The sequence below is a fragment of the Pungitius pungitius genome, chromosome 3 (genome assembly GCF_949316345.1).
Source record: "Pungitius pungitius chromosome 3, fPunPun2.1, whole genome shotgun sequence".
Classification (NCBI taxonomy): domain Eukaryota; kingdom Metazoa; phylum Chordata; class Actinopteri; order Perciformes; family Gasterosteidae; genus Pungitius; species Pungitius pungitius.
The window spans coordinates 4,823,230-4,840,995 of NC_084902.1; the positions used below are offsets into that span (position 1 = coordinate 4,823,230).

At 42.4% G+C, this 17,766-nt stretch overlaps 1 protein-coding gene across 1 annotated transcript in view; it reads left to right on the forward strand.

The window, feature by feature from the left end:
• Positions 1 to 16,845, forward strand: part of lekr1 (leucine, glutamate and lysine rich 1) — a 58,452-nt gene extending 41,607 nt beyond the window's left edge. The window contains exons 5-9 of the mRNA XM_062561101.1: positions 483 to 653; positions 1,022 to 1,070; positions 8,784 to 8,861; positions 9,094 to 9,297; positions 13,078 to 16,845. Coding sequence (XP_062417085.1) covers positions 547 to 653; positions 1,022 to 1,070; positions 8,784 to 8,861; positions 9,094 to 9,297; positions 13,078 to 13,410 — 771 coding nt within the window. The 5' untranslated portion in view covers positions 483 to 546 and the 3' untranslated portion in view covers positions 13,411 to 16,845. The remainder of the gene's footprint in view (positions 1 to 482; positions 654 to 1,021; positions 1,071 to 8,783; positions 8,862 to 9,093; positions 9,298 to 13,077) is intronic.
• Positions 16,846 to 17,766: the final 921 nt, after the last annotated feature.

Consider the following 17,766-nt stretch of genomic DNA (forward strand, 5'->3'; position numbering starts at 1 on the left):
AAAGATTAGCTAAGAAAGCATGTCTTTGGGTGTCCATTACTGTCTTCTTTCTCTTTCCATCGATGTACCATAGAATGTTAGTGCATAAAGTCTTATTCCCAATAGGCCTACTGCTTTACTTGCCAAGGTTTACTGTCAGAACAGTACAAAAACTGTAACAACCTTATTAAACTGTGTTTACATATAGTACAGAAAAACAGAAGAGCGTTTGAATTTGGGGTTTGACCCAGCTTTGGTGTGTTTATGTGTCAACTGCCATGCTAAAAGTAGCCTGTTAAGATTACAGATTATCAGACTTGCTCTGACGCCTAAACTCACCTTTTGACCAGTCAGTATGGACCTACTGTCTGCCTGCAAGTGTGTGTGTGTGTGTGTGTGTGTGTGTATTGTATGGTTATTTAATATGCACAGACATAATGTAGATGAACATGTTTCCTCAGTGCAATGTGGGTTGGTGCTCATCCTCTGCATCTCTTCAACAGGTTAAAAGTGGAGTTGTGGGAGAAACACGAGAGGCGGTTGTCATGCCAACGCGGGTGTGACATCATGCCGGAGCAGCTGGCGTCACTCTGCGCAGCTGAAGAGGAAGTGACACGACTGAGGGAAGTTCTGGAGAAGGTCCAGCTGGAAACGAGACAGCTGAGGAGAGAAAGGTTATCTGTCCTGTTCCGCTCTGTTCCCTCTGCTCTCTACTCAGAGACTACCGTTTCACAGAGCAGCCTGTTCACAACAGGGAACGTCCACGAACCCATTTTTGATCCTTAATTAAGTGTATGAAAAGTAAACTCTAGTCAGACGCTTTCCATGAATTTAAATTTTTCCAAACTTCAAAATATGTTTAATATCATCATTTCTAGATGAGTGTCTCCCAACCTTAAATACGTTTGGTATAGCAACCCTCAAAAAGGAAAACTGCGAGGCGTCATCTTTCATGTGTCCCTTCATTACACATACATGCTCACTAACTCACAACAACAAACCATCCCTCCTCACCTTCTCTGACAATCCTTCTCTGTGACAGGTTCAACAGCTTCCCACGCCACCAGACCGTCACTGACGCCGTGAACCCAGTAAGCCCAATGGCCATTTATCTTATCTTGCACAACTTCTTCCACTGAACACGATAACACTCATAACAAAACAGATCAACAGTACATCCTACTCAGTCCGTTTCAATCACATGTTTAGTTTTTTTTTTTAACTGCTCATTGTGCTTTTGCTGTGTCTAAGCTGACCCGACATCTTCCCTGTGAGACTTTGATTCTTTGCGTCACATTTTCAACCGCAGTTTAGAATGTGTTGGCCATATGCAGCTCACTGGAAGCCAGCTTCTGTGCGTGGCTTCGCTTTGCTTCTTTTAAAAGTGACATCACTAATATATATTGCTTTCTGGGAAATGAACTTTAGACGTTTCTGAGAGCCCGCGGGGTGAGTACAGTGTGGCGTGTTTGTCCAGTTTCTTTTGTAAGGTGTTACCTCTCCCATGTGTATTATGCCTCATTTACTCCTATCACACTTTAAGTTGAAATGTTAAATTACAAATTACATTTTTCAATAGTTAAAATTGAACGAGTTTTTGAACAGTTTTTAGCTTGTTGAAACTACAGGTTTCAGATTATCAAATCGATACACCACACGTGGGTCTGCTAGTGATTGGGTTAAATTGATCTCATTGCACACTGAGTTCTCTTGGGAACTCTGTGACCTCTTTTGAACTTTGTGACCTCTTTTTTTTACTCATAACTGAGGCGGCGGGGGCTTGAAGTGTGCATTCCTTCACACCTGTGTCCTGCTCTAGTTACTTTGTGCACGGAACCTCTGATGTGTACCAAAGCTTTTCTTCTCCAAAAAGCTGTGTCGACCTTCCTGCTCCTCTGAGGGAGAGAAAGACTCCTGTCTGGGTTCAATCATTTGTGTATGTGAATGTCCTATACGTTAGTCTGTAATAAATACAAACGAGCTTAGGATACTTTTAATTTCTTTTGAACAACTAATTTCCACTACAGTAGATGTGTCATGAAGATCAACATAAAAACATATATAAACCATTTACATGTATATGTGTGTGTGTGTGTGTGTGTGTGTGTGTGTGTGTGTGTGTGTGTGTGTGTGTGTGTGTGTGTGTGTGTGTGTGTGTGTGTGTAAATTTCCTGCGTTAAGGGGCTGATGAATGATTGATTGTACTCACTTGTGCAAGTATTTAAACATGTGCACACAAGCACGCACATTCCATTCCATTTTCATTTGCCTTTGTTATAAAGTCAGGATTTGACCACTTCCACTGACCTCCAGTGGCCCATAAAAAAAAGCCCACGCCGCTCCCTTGAAGTCTTCCTCACACACTCACGCACAGATTTATACGACATTTATAGACTTTGTGCTCCTGTGCTTCCTCTTACCAAGGCTCCAAAAACAATCTCATCCAATTCCATCTTTTTCCTCTTCCAACCCGTAATCATTCATATTCGTACAAACACACTCTGACTCCACCCTGTGTGCATCGTTAAACCCTCCCCACATGTTTACAAATGGGGTAGATTGTTCTGTAGATTTAAACGACAGATGTCGCTTGTGTAATAGCCTTTTTGCTGGTTAATATGGGTTTATAAGACCTTAATACGGGTTCATGGTGAAAATTATGCTTTATGTCCCCTTCAAACCCACCACAATGTCTAATTTTGCTGTGAAGTCCATATAGAATGCAATACTGGGATGATTTATTCCACACTATGAATGGCCAATTATGAGAAAAATCGGTCATTCATAACTAATGTTTTTTTAAATCAAATTAGAGGCATTTGTGTAACAATAAACTCAAAACAGACCTAAATTAAACCAAAATTACTGCTACTGAAGAAAGTCTGTCACGTTATATTTCCTCCCCATTGTCTCTGTATTGGCTGCAGTTTTAAATTGTCTATTGTGGACCAAAGCCATTGTTGATGAAAACCAGTTGTCAACTGGCAGTAAAAAGAAAAGTTACCAACAGACAATGTCCCCCCAGGAGAAGAGTGCTGGGACCGTGGGTTGGGAATCAAAGACATACGAGTGCAAAGGGGATGATGGAAGGAATAGTGGGAGGAAAAAAAGAAGGATGGGTGTGGAGGAGAATAGTGAGATGCAGTGAAGGAGGAAGGGAAGGAAGGGAGGAGGCTGAGAGGGTTTTAAGTATTGAGGAAGGAGGGGTGGAGACCATGACGTGGTTGCAGTCGTTACTTCACACACTGTCGCATGCACGCAGCCCGGGTCACAGGGGCCGCAAATAATCCACAAACACATTTGAGGGGGGTTGAATATGGGGGGGTGGCAAAAAGGTGGAGGATTTAAAAATCAAGAGACGTCAGGAGGATCCATCTGTTAGATGTGAGAGGACTGGTTTCAAGTGCTTTCAAGCAACGGCTGTTTTCGTGACAGAAATGACGATCCCTTCTGTCTTCTCCCATAAAGAGAAGTGGTTCGGCTTTACACAATTAGGCTAATAAAAGACTTGAAAAAACTAATCGCAATGGCATTCCTCTATGATACCTCCTTCTGCTTTGTTTACCACTGTCTAACAGCTCTTTGCTCTCTCTCCTGTTTTTGTATTTTTTCCTCCCCGACTGAAAAGTATTCTATAATCTTTGTCTGGGTTTGTACTTTAATTGTGGCACCATTTGCTGTGCATTCATACGTCAAATCTTTACAAGGCAAGGAAGATTCTTGGCTTCTTATTCATCTTCATCATCATTTCAGGTGGAGAGTTTTATGTCCTTGAAAAAGAGGCTGTTTTAACATGATGTCTGGGAAGAGTCCTGTTGACCCCCGTTGTTGATTCATAAACAATAAAAAATATTTAAAATTTGCCATCGAGCTTTCCTGTAAGAATCGGATGCCATTCGGAGTAGAGTCAGCTTTTTGTGTGCGTGTGCAGACGCAGATTGTATCGGCATTAAGTGGAAAAATGGAATGTGCCTTTTGATGAGGTAGCAGCCGCTCACGCCGCACACACACCCACGCACTGCTCACACACACACACTCGTCTGTCCTTAAAAGCAGCCTGGCGTGTGAGTGAATGAGCGAGTGCTCCCAGATTTTCCCATCATTCCTCCCTGTAATCCCCCCAGACCTCCTTCCGAGGGCTGGATTTGCACGCTGCCGCTCCCCGGGGGGTCTCACACACGCATAGGACACGCACAGATGTGCACATGCAGGCTTAAAGTTGATTTTAAAACTTCTACCTTTGCAGGGGTCTGCTTTTTTTAATAATCAGGGAAGCAGAATTATAGATTACAGCGGGATACAAACACGCAGGCAGCTATGCATCTGCAGTTTGTTGTACATTAGCGAGTCTTCAGCTTCCTAAAGCATCAAATCCTCACTTTCAAAGGTTTTTCACCAGCTAAGAGCAACTGCAAAAAGATTATGCGCTTTGGACAAAAAGATTTTACACAAATTGTTATGATGTCAGTCGTGTAAAGTAGAAATGTCCCCATCCGATCCTAAATATATCTCTGCTGACCCCAAAACACCGAGAGTGTAGAGGTATGCACGCCACGTAACAATCCCAAACCTATCCATCAGTAATGTTTTCCTACTGGTGGAGGGTTTCATGATGCCTGTGGAATAGAAACAAGCTCCCTCTCCTGTCTGAGTCCCATTTTTAACAGCGTAGACACATTTAAATGAGCTGCTGCAGTCAGATCTTGGCATCAAACTTACAACTCTTGGGGAGTATTTATGCATGGCTGTCTGTCTGGGTCTGCATCCGTGTGTGTGTGTGTGTGTGTGTGTGTGTGTAGGTGTGCTTGTGCGCTTGTGTGTGTGGTGAGTAGGCTGATGTGATTAGCCAGAGCCAGTGGAGTGAATAATATTGTGTCTGCCCCGAGTAGGAAGAGATGGAATGTAGCTGCTCTCCATCATACAGCAGATCATCCACTCCACTCTTAGATATACACACAGTCAACTGTGCATGTACACACACACACACACAGACGCACACACAGCTGACACTTTTATTTCACAGATGGGCCTTCTTACTCACAGAAAGCACTATAACACAGTGGCTTTGTCACATTGGGATTTGCACTTATATTGAACTGTTCTCATGTCATCAGCCTTTTGCAGCCAACTCTAACTGAACAAATATTGTTAGTAAACATGCTGACTTAACTTATCTGTGGCTGGATTCAAATGCGTGCCGCTACACATCTTATCAGCATGACCAGCTGCCCAATTGACACATTTTGTTTGGATTTGGATCGGCAAATCAATGAAATCCCCCTTGCTATGTCAACTCTGTCTGACTTTCTTTTGCAGATGTTTCTTTTCCTTTATCATCTCCCTGTCTCTTTTCCCCTAGAGACTGCTGGGAGTGTTCTTGTTAAATATTCCTCATGTAACCAGACATGCTGAGAGGATCATCAAAAAAGACGCATGTGCAAATATTACCAGAGCCTTTGGATTGTGAGGATATGGATGTGATGTTGGCTTACTCATCTATTCGACTGCCAAAAGTGCTGCACTGTAAAAATGGTTAATGTGTGCGGCTTGTGTATGAGGGAGAGCAATATCTGACTATCTAATAAAAGGGGTTTGATTTAGAAGTTGATTGCATTTGGTTGCATTTGTTGTGGTGTTTCTCTTAAACTTGGTCTATTTGAAAGGATCTTTGTAAAAGCAGTAGATAATGGTGCAAGTGATTAGGAAGAGAATGAGTTATTTTGGCAATTACCATGGGTTCAGATGTTGCTTTTGCCGGATGCTACATTATCTTTTTTATTTTTTATTAGTTTTAATTCCACATTTATTTTAGAGGAAATTTACAGTCTAGAGTGTCGGATTTCGGGGGATTTACTGGCAGAGAGGGAATCTAATGTTCACCTATTTGTTTCTGTATTTTAAATCACTTCATGGTGTTTTGTCCTCATTGGATGAGCATTTGTTATAATGACATGTCGTAGGTAGCGGGTCCTTTGCCTTGTTGCCATCACAATGTTTCTAGAAGCCTGGAATGAACCAACCGATCGATGGCTTTGGAGGCATTGTAGGTATTCCATGCTCTTGGAATGGGAGAGGTGAACCCAAAGGAATTCAATGGGTTGCAATTGGCAACGGTAACAAGCTAAAAACCAATAGATTCCTTTATCTTTAGTTATAGGTACAGGCCCAATTTGTATTGCAAATCGAGACATCTGAGGGACCAAATGCTTCAATGGTTGCATGTTCATCTGTTTTCCGTATGTGTGTGTGTGTGTACAGGGAGATTTTGATAGAGTCCCATGGCAGAGCCCTGACCAAGATGGAAGAAGACTGCAGACAGCAAATTCACTTAAAGGTAATGCTTGAGACAAGGTGTAGGCTTGGGGTCCCTGCTGATGTGGGTTTTTCATTTATTGACAGGATCAGCTCTATAAAACCTCATCTTTTCCCAAAATGTCCCATTTGGCTTGTTTTTTAGAAGGTAAACGCAGGACGGCACACTATATTTAAATTGTCGTCTTACGCTCAGTGACTTTGGGGGAATCGGTTCCTGGCGGGCAGACATGTAGTTCCACTCTAAACAGATCCAAGCCTTTGTCACAGTTCAGAGGACTTTAACAGGGAGGATCCCGACGCACACAATGTGAATGAGATTATGAGGCTCCAAGACCACCACGTCTGTTGTGACACCAGATAAAGTCAAAACATGCGCACACAAACAGAAACACACAATCAATCTGTCTTTTATTAGTCAAACAGTGTATTAGTGTCAAATGCGATGTCTTCCTGTCTGACTGAGGTTCAGTTAAATGTCTCAACAAAGGACATTTATTTTTACAAATTCTTTCTATTTGTACAACATTCACATTGAACGGCGCTGTGGCTTTTCTTCGGATCAGGATTGGATTACTGGTTTTAAAAATTGAAGACTGTGATATTGGAGGTTGAGGACAATTTCTCCAGTTGTCAGATTACCTGTACATTACATTACATGTCATTTAGCTGACGCTTTCATCCAAAGTGACTTACAAAAAGTGCATTTCAACCATAAGGATACAAACTCAGACAAACAAAGTGCCAAATTACAACTTGCTATGGATAAGAGCCATTATAAGTACAATTTAAGTGCTACACTTTGTTAGTGTTTTTAGTCAAGAGTTGTGTCTTTAGTTTGCGGTGGAAGATATCACATTTTCACACACCAATCTGTCTTTATTTCTTCTTTCTCTAAAACAATCAGATGGAACCGATTGAATGTAATATTTGTAAATAGATTTGTGAGTATAGTTTTGCCTTTTTGATGGTTAATGGTCTTGCTTTAACACTGCATGACACCATTCACACCCATTCATACACTAATGACAGGACCTACCATACACAGTGGCACCTGCCCATCAGTAACTAACATTCACACACTGTAGTCACAGCTACAGGAGCAATGCTGGGGTTAAGTGTCTTGCCCGAGGACACATGGCTTACTCGCTCCCCCCTCACCCACAGTCGCCCACATAACACTCTTTGTTTTAGAAATGGTAACATTTGTCTTATTCACTATGAAACAGCAACGACCGATGACGAAACACCAGCCGGTTGTTTAAGTGGAGCAGGCGGCTTACACGTCATCGCACAGATATACACGTGGTAAAGCTTAATTAAATGTAACCAGCCAGCCTTTTGTTATTATTATCCCAGAAGAATAATGAGTATGTGAGTGAGCATGCACCTCTGTGTCTGTATATTGTGGTTTTGATTTACAGTAACAGTCAAACATTTTGACAGTGGGTTAAATTGATTCAGAAAATTGGTCCAAAGTTTTGACTGGTACTGTAATATTTTGTCATTTTAAATGTATATACTGTCAATGATACTTCAGCAAACTCACTGATCATTTTCCATTAACAACTTGGAGTAAATTCTAACATAAGTCAGCCCTTCAGTCAGCTTGCACTCTATGGGTGTAATGTTACAGTTTACACACACATGTTCATGCATGTTATTGTTCATTATGGGCTTCCTACCGTGTTCCTGGCTTTAAAGGATGTGATCACATTTTCAATACAAATAGCAGCTGTGTACATGCGCAGATACACACAATTGCACACACAAAAGGATATACACCCACAAGCCATCCTCACACGCACATTCACCGAGCTAAGAGGAAGTGGTGTTCTCTCATTTGATCTAGTGCACGCAATCTTAGTCTCTCATAGTCTCTCAAACCACAAGCATAATACACACGCACACACCGGATCAAATATTCACATTTTCACACACACCAATCTGTCTTTGTTTTCTCTCTGACAGTTTTTCTTTGTTCACACTTGAAGGCATAAACGCACACCGAGATAAACACACATGACCATGACCCTGAGCCCGTGGCGCTGACTCTCAGTTTGTCTGATCTTCTACAAAACAAGGTAGCCTCGGCTAATCCCGACTAAAAATATGTCACATGCAACTTTAGCCCCACTCTCACAGCCAAATCTGTCCCTCGTTATTGTAAAAAGAGTAATAATACAACCAACGTCTCTTATCAGACACAGTTTCAGCATGTAAGAGTGTTCCAAGCTTGTTAATAAACAACATGGCAAAGCATTGTGTGACAGTCCTTCTTCCTGTTTATATCGTAAAGAAAGCAGCACTTCCTTGTCACGTTTAGCCTTTGAATCAAAAACAGGCCTCAGGATGTCGGCTGGCCTGAACATATACAGTACTTTGGGTTTATTAAGTATCTTAATGTTGTCATTAAATGTGTGAGAAGTAACACACACACACACTCTTTAACTTGTGTGTCAATGTATCCTTTGTCTTTCTCTTTTTTTTAGCTGGTTGCAGCCCTGAAAGAGCACAGAACCCAGAATGCATTGCACCTGATGGAGCAGATGGAGATCCTGCACAGGGAGGTTTGTGTTTGTCTGTTTATTTTTCATCTGCGTCATTAATACGAAACTTGATCATGCACACACACTACAGAATAGTGACGCACACACACACACACACACATACACGCATGCAGGCAGACTGTGAATGACCCTGCGGTTGTACTGATGAAATAAAGAAAAGACCGAGTGAGGCATCAAATCTATGTAATTGTACATATCCACCAATTGGAATCTACTGTTTGTTCTTCTCTAGCTGGAGGAGAGAGAGCAGGTGCTACAAGGACTGCAAGACATGCAGGTGGGAAGCAGGGTGGAGGAGAGGAGGAGGAGGAGTGAGGAGGAGGAGGTGATACGTCAGGAGCTGCAGTGCTCCCAACACCAGGAGGCGCTGCAGCTGAGCCGATCTGAGGCTGAACTGCAGCTGGCGAATGAGAGGAATGCTGAATTTCAAGAAGAGGTACGTGCGTACGTCACTGTCTGTGCACGTCCGTCACTGCAGTGTTTCTCCATTGTCCTCACAAGAATGAGAGATACAGATTATTACTGTACATGTGAAACAAAAATGATTTCCCTTTAGTTCACAACACTCTACGGTTTCTCTTTCTTTTAACCAGAGTTGGATTCAATTTTTTACGTGTGTGTTTTTTTGAGTGAGGTCACAGCAAAAGGAAGTGAGTGAGCATGCTTACAGTCACATACACACACAACCACAATGCCACACAAGCTGATACTTGCATTATCCTGTCAAATTGAAATGAGACATTTCTAAGAAGGTCTAAAGGCGCAGGTTCCGAGAACAGTGCAAACAGGGTCCTTTCTCACATTACACGTAGGACCTTAATCCCTTTCTAGTGCAGTTTATCATTGTAGTGTCCTAAATCCACATTAAAACTGTCTGCCCAACACTGCATACATTTCAGTTGGGTGAGAGCAAATATTATGTAGAAAACTTCAATCCCAGTTGAATTGTAAATGTCAGGGCAAAGATCCCACTGAATAATTTGTTTTGCCTTTCATCCTCAACACTTGCTCGTATCACTTCTTCATCACCTGCTTTCCTTCTCGTCCGTCTCCCTCTTTCATTCGGCTCAGCTTCGTCGTGCTGCAGTCCGACAGCCCTGCAACAGCCAGCCCGCTGTCTCTTTAACCGCCTGCCTCTCAGAGCGCCTGTCCAGATCGGTTCAGCCGGTTCAAGGTGCCCCGATGCCAATTTCACAGCTGACATGCTCTTTTATGTCATTCATAGACCTTCAGCCCAGCAGCTCCTTCCCCCAGCCATCTTTTCTTCCTGTTCTTTCTCATCTAACTTAAAGGGGGCATTTTCACTCTGCTGTGTTTGTGGTTTTAGAGCAGATCAATCAGTATAATCAGTATAATCCCTTTAGATGACCTTTGATTTGTGTCTCTTTTTTCCTTTCTTTCTTTCTTAATGTCTTTCTTTCTTTCTAGCCTTTGAAGACTGTCCTTCAGTTCTGTCTCTAATGATCCTTCTCGGTTCTTATCTAGTTTCTAACCCTAGCTTCTATCATTTCTTTAGAATAGTTTATTGATCTTTGGATGTTTGGATGTGTGTGTTGGTTAGAGATAATGAGGGTTTTGATCATGACCTTGTGATATCTCTCTGTTGCCGAGATACTGTTGCAATGTTGAGGCATTCTCATCATTATGTGTTAGAGCATGTGAGTGACCTTTTAACCAGTCAATTTGAAAGATACATCACTGAAAAAGTCATTTCAAGACCCAACAACAGAAATTAGACCTGAAAGTCTGAAACAATGAACAAAAAAAGGAGAGAAAATAAAGTCAAATGCTGAACCTGACCTGATGTGGTTTCTAGTTTTATCCAGTAGATCAGCACCCATCACCTCAAATGCGCAACTTTGCGCAACTTTTATTTTACACTGCAGATAATAAAAAAGAAGTTGATATAATGCTTAACTTTGCACATGTTTTTAGTTTGTTTGAACTTGCTGTTGATCCAAACTGTCTAGCGCAAAACTATCTCTCAAAAAGTTCACGTAAAGTCTCAAACATGCACATCATTCAATGGCTAACACAGGACGTAGATACTAAAGTTTCTTTGTGTAATTGTGCACATGGACACACACAAGAACACACACTTAAACACACTGTGGTGGTCCCTCCCCTCCTCCCTCTGCTTTGTATTTTCAGTCGGCTCCTTCCCAAACGCTTTCACTTTGTCTTTCTTTCTTTATTTGGTCCCTCTCTCTCTCTTTCTCCGTCTGCCCCGTCCTGTCTGGTCTCCCTCCTCCTCCCCTCGCTGAATGCGGCCTGAATGCAGTTGGACCAGGACAAGAGGAAAAGGTCACTCTGTCTGGGGGAAAAGACGTCTGACCTGTAACCTCTCAATAACGGCACTGAGGTCACACTGCACAGCAAACACACACACACACACACACACACAGGTCCAGACGTGGTGTGGTTGTGTGTGTTGCGACTGGAATGTGGTTTACAGTGTTAGATTAAAAGCAGGGGCCCTGTGGGCATGCGTGTGACTTCCACCTAACAGGCCTGTAACCCTGCTCTCACTGGGAGCCCCTAATGATGGCTGTCTCTCCCCACCGCTATAGACTGGCATGCAAGACATCACACGCGGGATGTAACACATGCCGGCACATAAACAGACGGAGACTTAACACTAGAGGTCTTGCATACTTTTTGGGGAAGTGGCAAAACACATATGGGCAAACTGCCACTCTCACTCTCGCAGTAATTGCAGACAATGGCATAGATGAGAGATGCATAAAGGCACATATTAACACATGCACATGAGTTCAAAGGTTAGGAACACATATAAGTGAAAATATGATGTTAACACACACATTTACCAAATCTCTCTCATATTTGGGGATTCCCTTTGTTGTAGAGCTCTATGTCATCGCTTAGAGGAAAGCATCAATCTGTAGCTGTTTTACTCACGACTGGATGAATATGACTTAGTATACACTGTACAGGTTGTAAATGGATGTTTTTTATAACTTATATCTTGCAATGCATGGCTGTATGAATCTTTTTTTTGTGATTAGTGTTGTCACTGTCAGCCCAAGGAGTCATTGGATTGGAAGCTTAACATATCTGACAAAATGACACCTTCTTCCTCTTACAAATGGGAAGTGAAATGATAAAACCAGCTGATCCCCTGACACCTTTTGATCAATTCAATATATATTTTTTTTATTTGCAGAAAAGTTTATTAATGTTATGAATACTTCAGGTACTGTACCTACGTAATGATCTTTTAGCATTTTCGTAATGATCACTCGCTAAATGGCAGCTAGAGTGTGGTTTTGTGGTTTGTTGTATTTGTGTTTGTTAGCCAACCTCTTTAGGGATGCACACAACACAAGTCTGTTGTCAATCAGCAGATGGTCGAAATGACGTAAACCATTCAAATGGCACGTGTTTGCAATTATATGAGCCAGTGAGCAGTGTTTATTAACGTGCGCCATGCTGGCATGAAATGCATGTTTAGTGATGACAAAGCTATGAAGGGCCTTGCGAAAGCAGCAGTTTGTTATTTTTTAAACTTTGGCACAGGATTGAGCAGCTTTCCCATTGTCTGGCTGTCATATAACAAGAGCTGTGGTTGGTTTGAATCAGACCCTGACAGAGGCTTTATTTCTCCCAAGACCGGATTTGGAAAAGAATGTCATGGTTCATATGATTACCTCCCAGCAACACATGTATCTGGACGTGTGATTTTGGAAAGAAATGCAAATAAATTGTATATGTGAATATATTAGAATATATGTGATCTGTGGCTTGCTATGTCAGTGTGCTATTTTACTGGGGTGGTTATTTTATCTATGTGTTTTTTGCTTGTGCGGTTCTTGTTGACCTAGTCCTTTTTGTTTATTTCAGTGACAAAGAGCTGCTCAGAATTACCACCTCTAAATACAGCATCCAAGTTGTGCGTCTCTCATTATAAAGAGTGAATGAATGAGTGACATCTATCTTAAGGTATTAGCACGTAGTATTTACATTTATGTTAACGAACCAGTTGAACTTCAAAACAACTTTTAAATAAGTCTGTTTTGTAACACGTCCAGACTCCTGCTCTGTTCTTACTCACATACGCGAGTCTATATTGATTTAATCTGCGCACCTTCAGAACGAACGTGACTATGCCTAATTCCCCACGCTCATTCATTCCTGGCTTGAGACTCTGATACTGCACGCTTAAATACTACTCCCTGTCTCTCTTCCCACCCTCCAGGTGTTGTTACTCCAGGAGACAGTAAGAAGGGAATGTGAGGAGAGGGAGGAGCTGACTGCTGCTCTGTCTCACGCACAAGCGGAGCTTCTTGGCCTGCGATCCCCAGCGTCTCATCAGGGCTCCTCCGTGTCTCCCCCGAACCCCTCCAGGGAAAAAGCATCTCCATCTCCAAAGTCAAACCCGAGTAGCTCTCTCTGGCTCTTTGAACTCGCCAAACACACTGCGGGCCCTCGGCTCCCTTCTCAGACAAAGACAGAGACCAGGGGCCAGGTGGAGGAGGAGCAGGGAGGAGTGTGGAGTCTCGGAATGGAGAGGAAAAAAGGCGCGAGGTGACACTGCCCCGAAGTGAGCGAGGTCAAATGTAAGAGCAGTTTAGCAGCGGAGAGGAAGGAGAGACTGTAATAATTAGAAGGAAGGAACGGGTAGTATAGCGGTTCAGATAAAGTGTTTTTATATTATTTTAATGTCAACCATATCATTATCACTTTGATAGTAATAATTTAAACAAATATACCTATAATTGTCTACACTAAAACTCACGCACACTTTATGAACAAGACAAAACTACTACGTCCAGCACCAAACAGCAGTGAACTCCATGGACACACACTCTCTGACAAACAATGCACTTGTTTTCTCACAACCCAACTCACGCAGAGGATAAACACACAAACAGGCACACACATACACAAACAACCTGTTACAAGGGCAGGGCTGAAGGAGCCCCACAGCGTGTCCTTTTGCCACCCGTGCACACAAAGAGAAGGCAAACACAAAGGAAACTGTTAAGGCCAGCACCCCCCGACACACACGCAACGATTACCCAGCCCTCACCGATCAGGCTTTGTGTGTTATTGACATGATTCACTCTGTGCAAGGTCTTTCCAGCCCCCACATCCCTTCTCTTTTCCTTTCCTCCTACATTTGGGATGAATTGGCATGATGGCAGAAATGTGTGATGAGTGTGTGGCATGGAACTCATTTCCCTGCTTACTGGCACACATGGAAAGCTTTTTGCTTGACTTCCCCGTGTCCCTCTCTTCCAGCCCATCTGTGAAACAATGCACGTGCAAGTCGTTCACGCACAAAGGTGGAAGATAATGATTTTATCCTGCCAACGTTTCCTCTGTTGGCCAAAACACACACATATGGTTAATCTGCTTACGGTCTGGGTTGGTGGGGGAGAGGACGTTCTGAAAAATAAAACAATGAACATTCTGTTTCATTAAAAGGTCATTTTACACCTCCCCTTTTTTTGTCATGGTAGTTACATTTGAAAAAATGCCGAATACACACGACAAAGTGGTTCATGTGCTTTCCTGAAACGGACTGTCTTGAGTTCTGTTTATAAAAGTACGTTTTTTATTGGTTTGCATTTGATTTTTAACGAGATTTCCGAAGAACTCTTCCTCCACAATTAACACTCCCTAGCTGCCCCCTTTTAATCACAAACAGCAATATAGACTCCCTTCATTTGGCAATGTCCTTTTCTTTTGAGCTCTGCCACTGACTCTTTGTTGCCTTCCTGTGGCCTTGTGTGTGTTTACTCGTTACATGAGATTTTGCCATGTGTGTGCGAGTCTCCAGTGAGCGATTGTTTCCGTCCCAGCACCACCAACGCTCAGTTTCTTCAATCAATTATCTCACTGAAGGACATTGATTGCATGGTAATCATCCCAATGTGGCCTATGCGTCTGTGTCCATTTGTTACAAGCTAGTGAGTGTACTGTGTGGTTCGTTTTTTCAAAATAAGTGCCAGTTTTTATTTCCAGACTGATGATTCTTTCATTCGGATTGAGGAAAGTGAGTAAACCCTGTATTCATTTAACACAGTCAGTCAGGGAGCTTGACTATTCAGTCACTAAAGAGTCTCAACTCAAGTTTCATTTTCTGGTTTATTCCAAAATTTCTGCCTTGAACAAATGATCTTCATCAGATTTGCTTAGTTGTTGTTGATCTGTAAGTGTTGAAACTCTCCATTGATCTGAGCACTTAAGCACTAAAGTTGAGCTTGGCGGTTCATTCTCTTTGTCAACTTTAGTTTTGATTGAAATGAGGAAATATCTATTCCACAAATAACTAAGAAGAACAAACATTTTTTCCCGATATTTAGCCCATGACAATTTTAGATGCTCGTTGCAAAAGAATTCCTTTCCTTTCAGTTTCAATTGAAAGAGGAATAGAGGTTGTGTACCAGGCCCTTCACACTGTTGTGTGGCAAACAGTTTGACTTTTTAAGGGAGGAAAAGATAAGGAGGAATTAGTAACATTGATGGTGGTTGGATTTAGTTCCAGAGCTCTACAGGGTTGTTCACTGTCACACTGACATGGCTCCCTGGGTCACTCCAACAGAACAGAGCCATCGTTGATGTTACTATTTCCAACATTTTGTCTTTCTCTTGCTTTGACAAAATGTCTGCCTTGAAAAGGTTCCAGATTTGATCAGTTAAGAACTGCTCACATCCTTCATGAACATTTCCTCACACCGTGACCCGCATGTCTACTGTGTACTTTAAGAGATGACCTCTCCTTATGGCCCTCAGTGGCATAAACACACCGTCACTGCTTCTGCTCTCGATTCCACGATACACAGTGTTCTGACAACACACACTTTCTGTTTCCTTCCTCCCTCAAAACACAGGCACCTCCTCACTCACTCACTCACTCACCCACTAATATGTCTATTTGTAAACATTATGTTTATCTCCTTCGCTTTCCTTAATTTAGCATTCAACCACACTGACCCTGTTTCTAAACAGATTTTTTTTTAAATATTTTATTTATTTCTGATCCAGTCAAATTCCTGGTTTGTGTGTGTGTGTGTGTGTGTGTGTGCGCTTGAATAGCTCCTTGAAACGCTTTCTCCATCTCAATATGAATGCAGCAGACCCACAACATAAAGCCCCATTACGTTGACATTGGCTATTAAACATTCAAACGTAACCAGCTTTAACAAATGGCCAAACACACACAAACATTCATATGTTAACACACCAGGCATGCATTGCGCACACATTCGGGGTGTGATCTCCTCGCAGTAGTTATCATAGCAAGGCACGCATGCACACGTGTCCCTGGGGGATGTCTGCATGTTGCTCGTAAACACGCACGCCTCGGAGTGGCCTATGCATGACTAAGCCCTTGTTTGTCACTGGGCGGCCCTGAATGCATCGCTCCTCTCCGTTTCGGTCGTTCCCGGAATTCTACTGTCCCGTGAGCCCTCCCACAGTAATTACTGTCACCCGGGCAACCGGAGACATAAAAATGCTCAGCATTCTTGTCGTCGTGGTGACTGCGTAAGTGCGGCCTGAGGGGCTGGTTGTAGGTGTTGGTGAAGGACAGGGACAATGAGACCTCAGTCTCAGGCCTCTGCCACCTCCTGCAGTGTGTTAGGAAAAGCCAGGTGTGTGTGTGTGTGTGTGTGTGTGCGTGTGCGTGGGTCCTTTGCATGCCACGTAGAGCTTCAAACAGCTTATTAAAGCAGAGCCTTGTCCTGTGTTTGCGTGATTATGCCATTGATTACAATAGTTTTAGACTCACACGCACACAAACACACACATACATGTGTGGTATGTGTTGGATTAAACTTTTCCTGGAGCCTCGGGCAATGTTTTTTTGCTTTTTTGAAATGTTGATTTCATGCCTGTGGGAGTTGTGTATGTATGGACCCGGTATTCGCCGCACACAGCCTAACTGTGAAAAATGTCACCAGCTCTGCCTGTTGACCCATTAAAAAACCCAGAGCTCATGTTGCTGGAAAAACAAACAATGCCACAGCGTTGGTTTGTGTCTGTTTGTTGTAACTTTACTTTTAAAAGCCTCTATTTACAACTAGAACATCATTATACAAACCAGTTCAATGATAAAATACAACTGAGGTATAAAAGTAATTGTTTTGTTAACACAATTTTTTCCACGTAATTCAAATTCCTCCTAATTTAACACAGAAATAGTTTTACTTAAAGATATTAGAGTTAAAATAGTTGTACCTCTAACGCAAATTCAAATGAAACCCTCTTAGAGGGGTAGTTTCATAGTAGGCACTTACTAACTAACAAGGGGTCTCCAACCAAAAGGTTGCAAACCACTAATGGAACCAAATTAGTGAAGGTCTTAAAACTAGAGTTAAGTATTGAGATAAGGTAATAAGTTGTGATTCATCATTGTCTCCATTGTTTACTTTAGTGTTGCAAGATCCCTTACAAATTTGTAGCCATGCAAATGACAAAATACCAAATGTTTTGCAGTAAAACTTGAGTTTTAGGCGACTCTGCAGGCTGATTGATCTCTTTGCCAAAAAGAATGCTTGGTTGTAGATAAAACACTCAGAGACGCACACAACAGATCCTCAGTCAGCAGCTCAGGCCCACTAGTCAGTTGTCGGTAAAACATTGCAAAGTATGTACTACACCATCCGCTTGTTGGTGGTGGTGTCTCTACAAGGTCAGTAGATGTTCCTCATAAGACACGTGTTAAAAAACAGGAACACCATTTCCATGATGAGGTGCCCTGATTTTCATAAGCCTCAAACGGTGGGTATCTAGTTCTCTCTGCTGTCTGTCTTTAGGTACTGCAAGGCTTCAGGCTACACGATCCTCGAGGCAGAGCAGTGAGTGAACACAATGTTCCCAGCACTAACCCGTCACATGAGGCTGCGCCTTCTTTGGCAGGACAATTGCCAGAGAATTC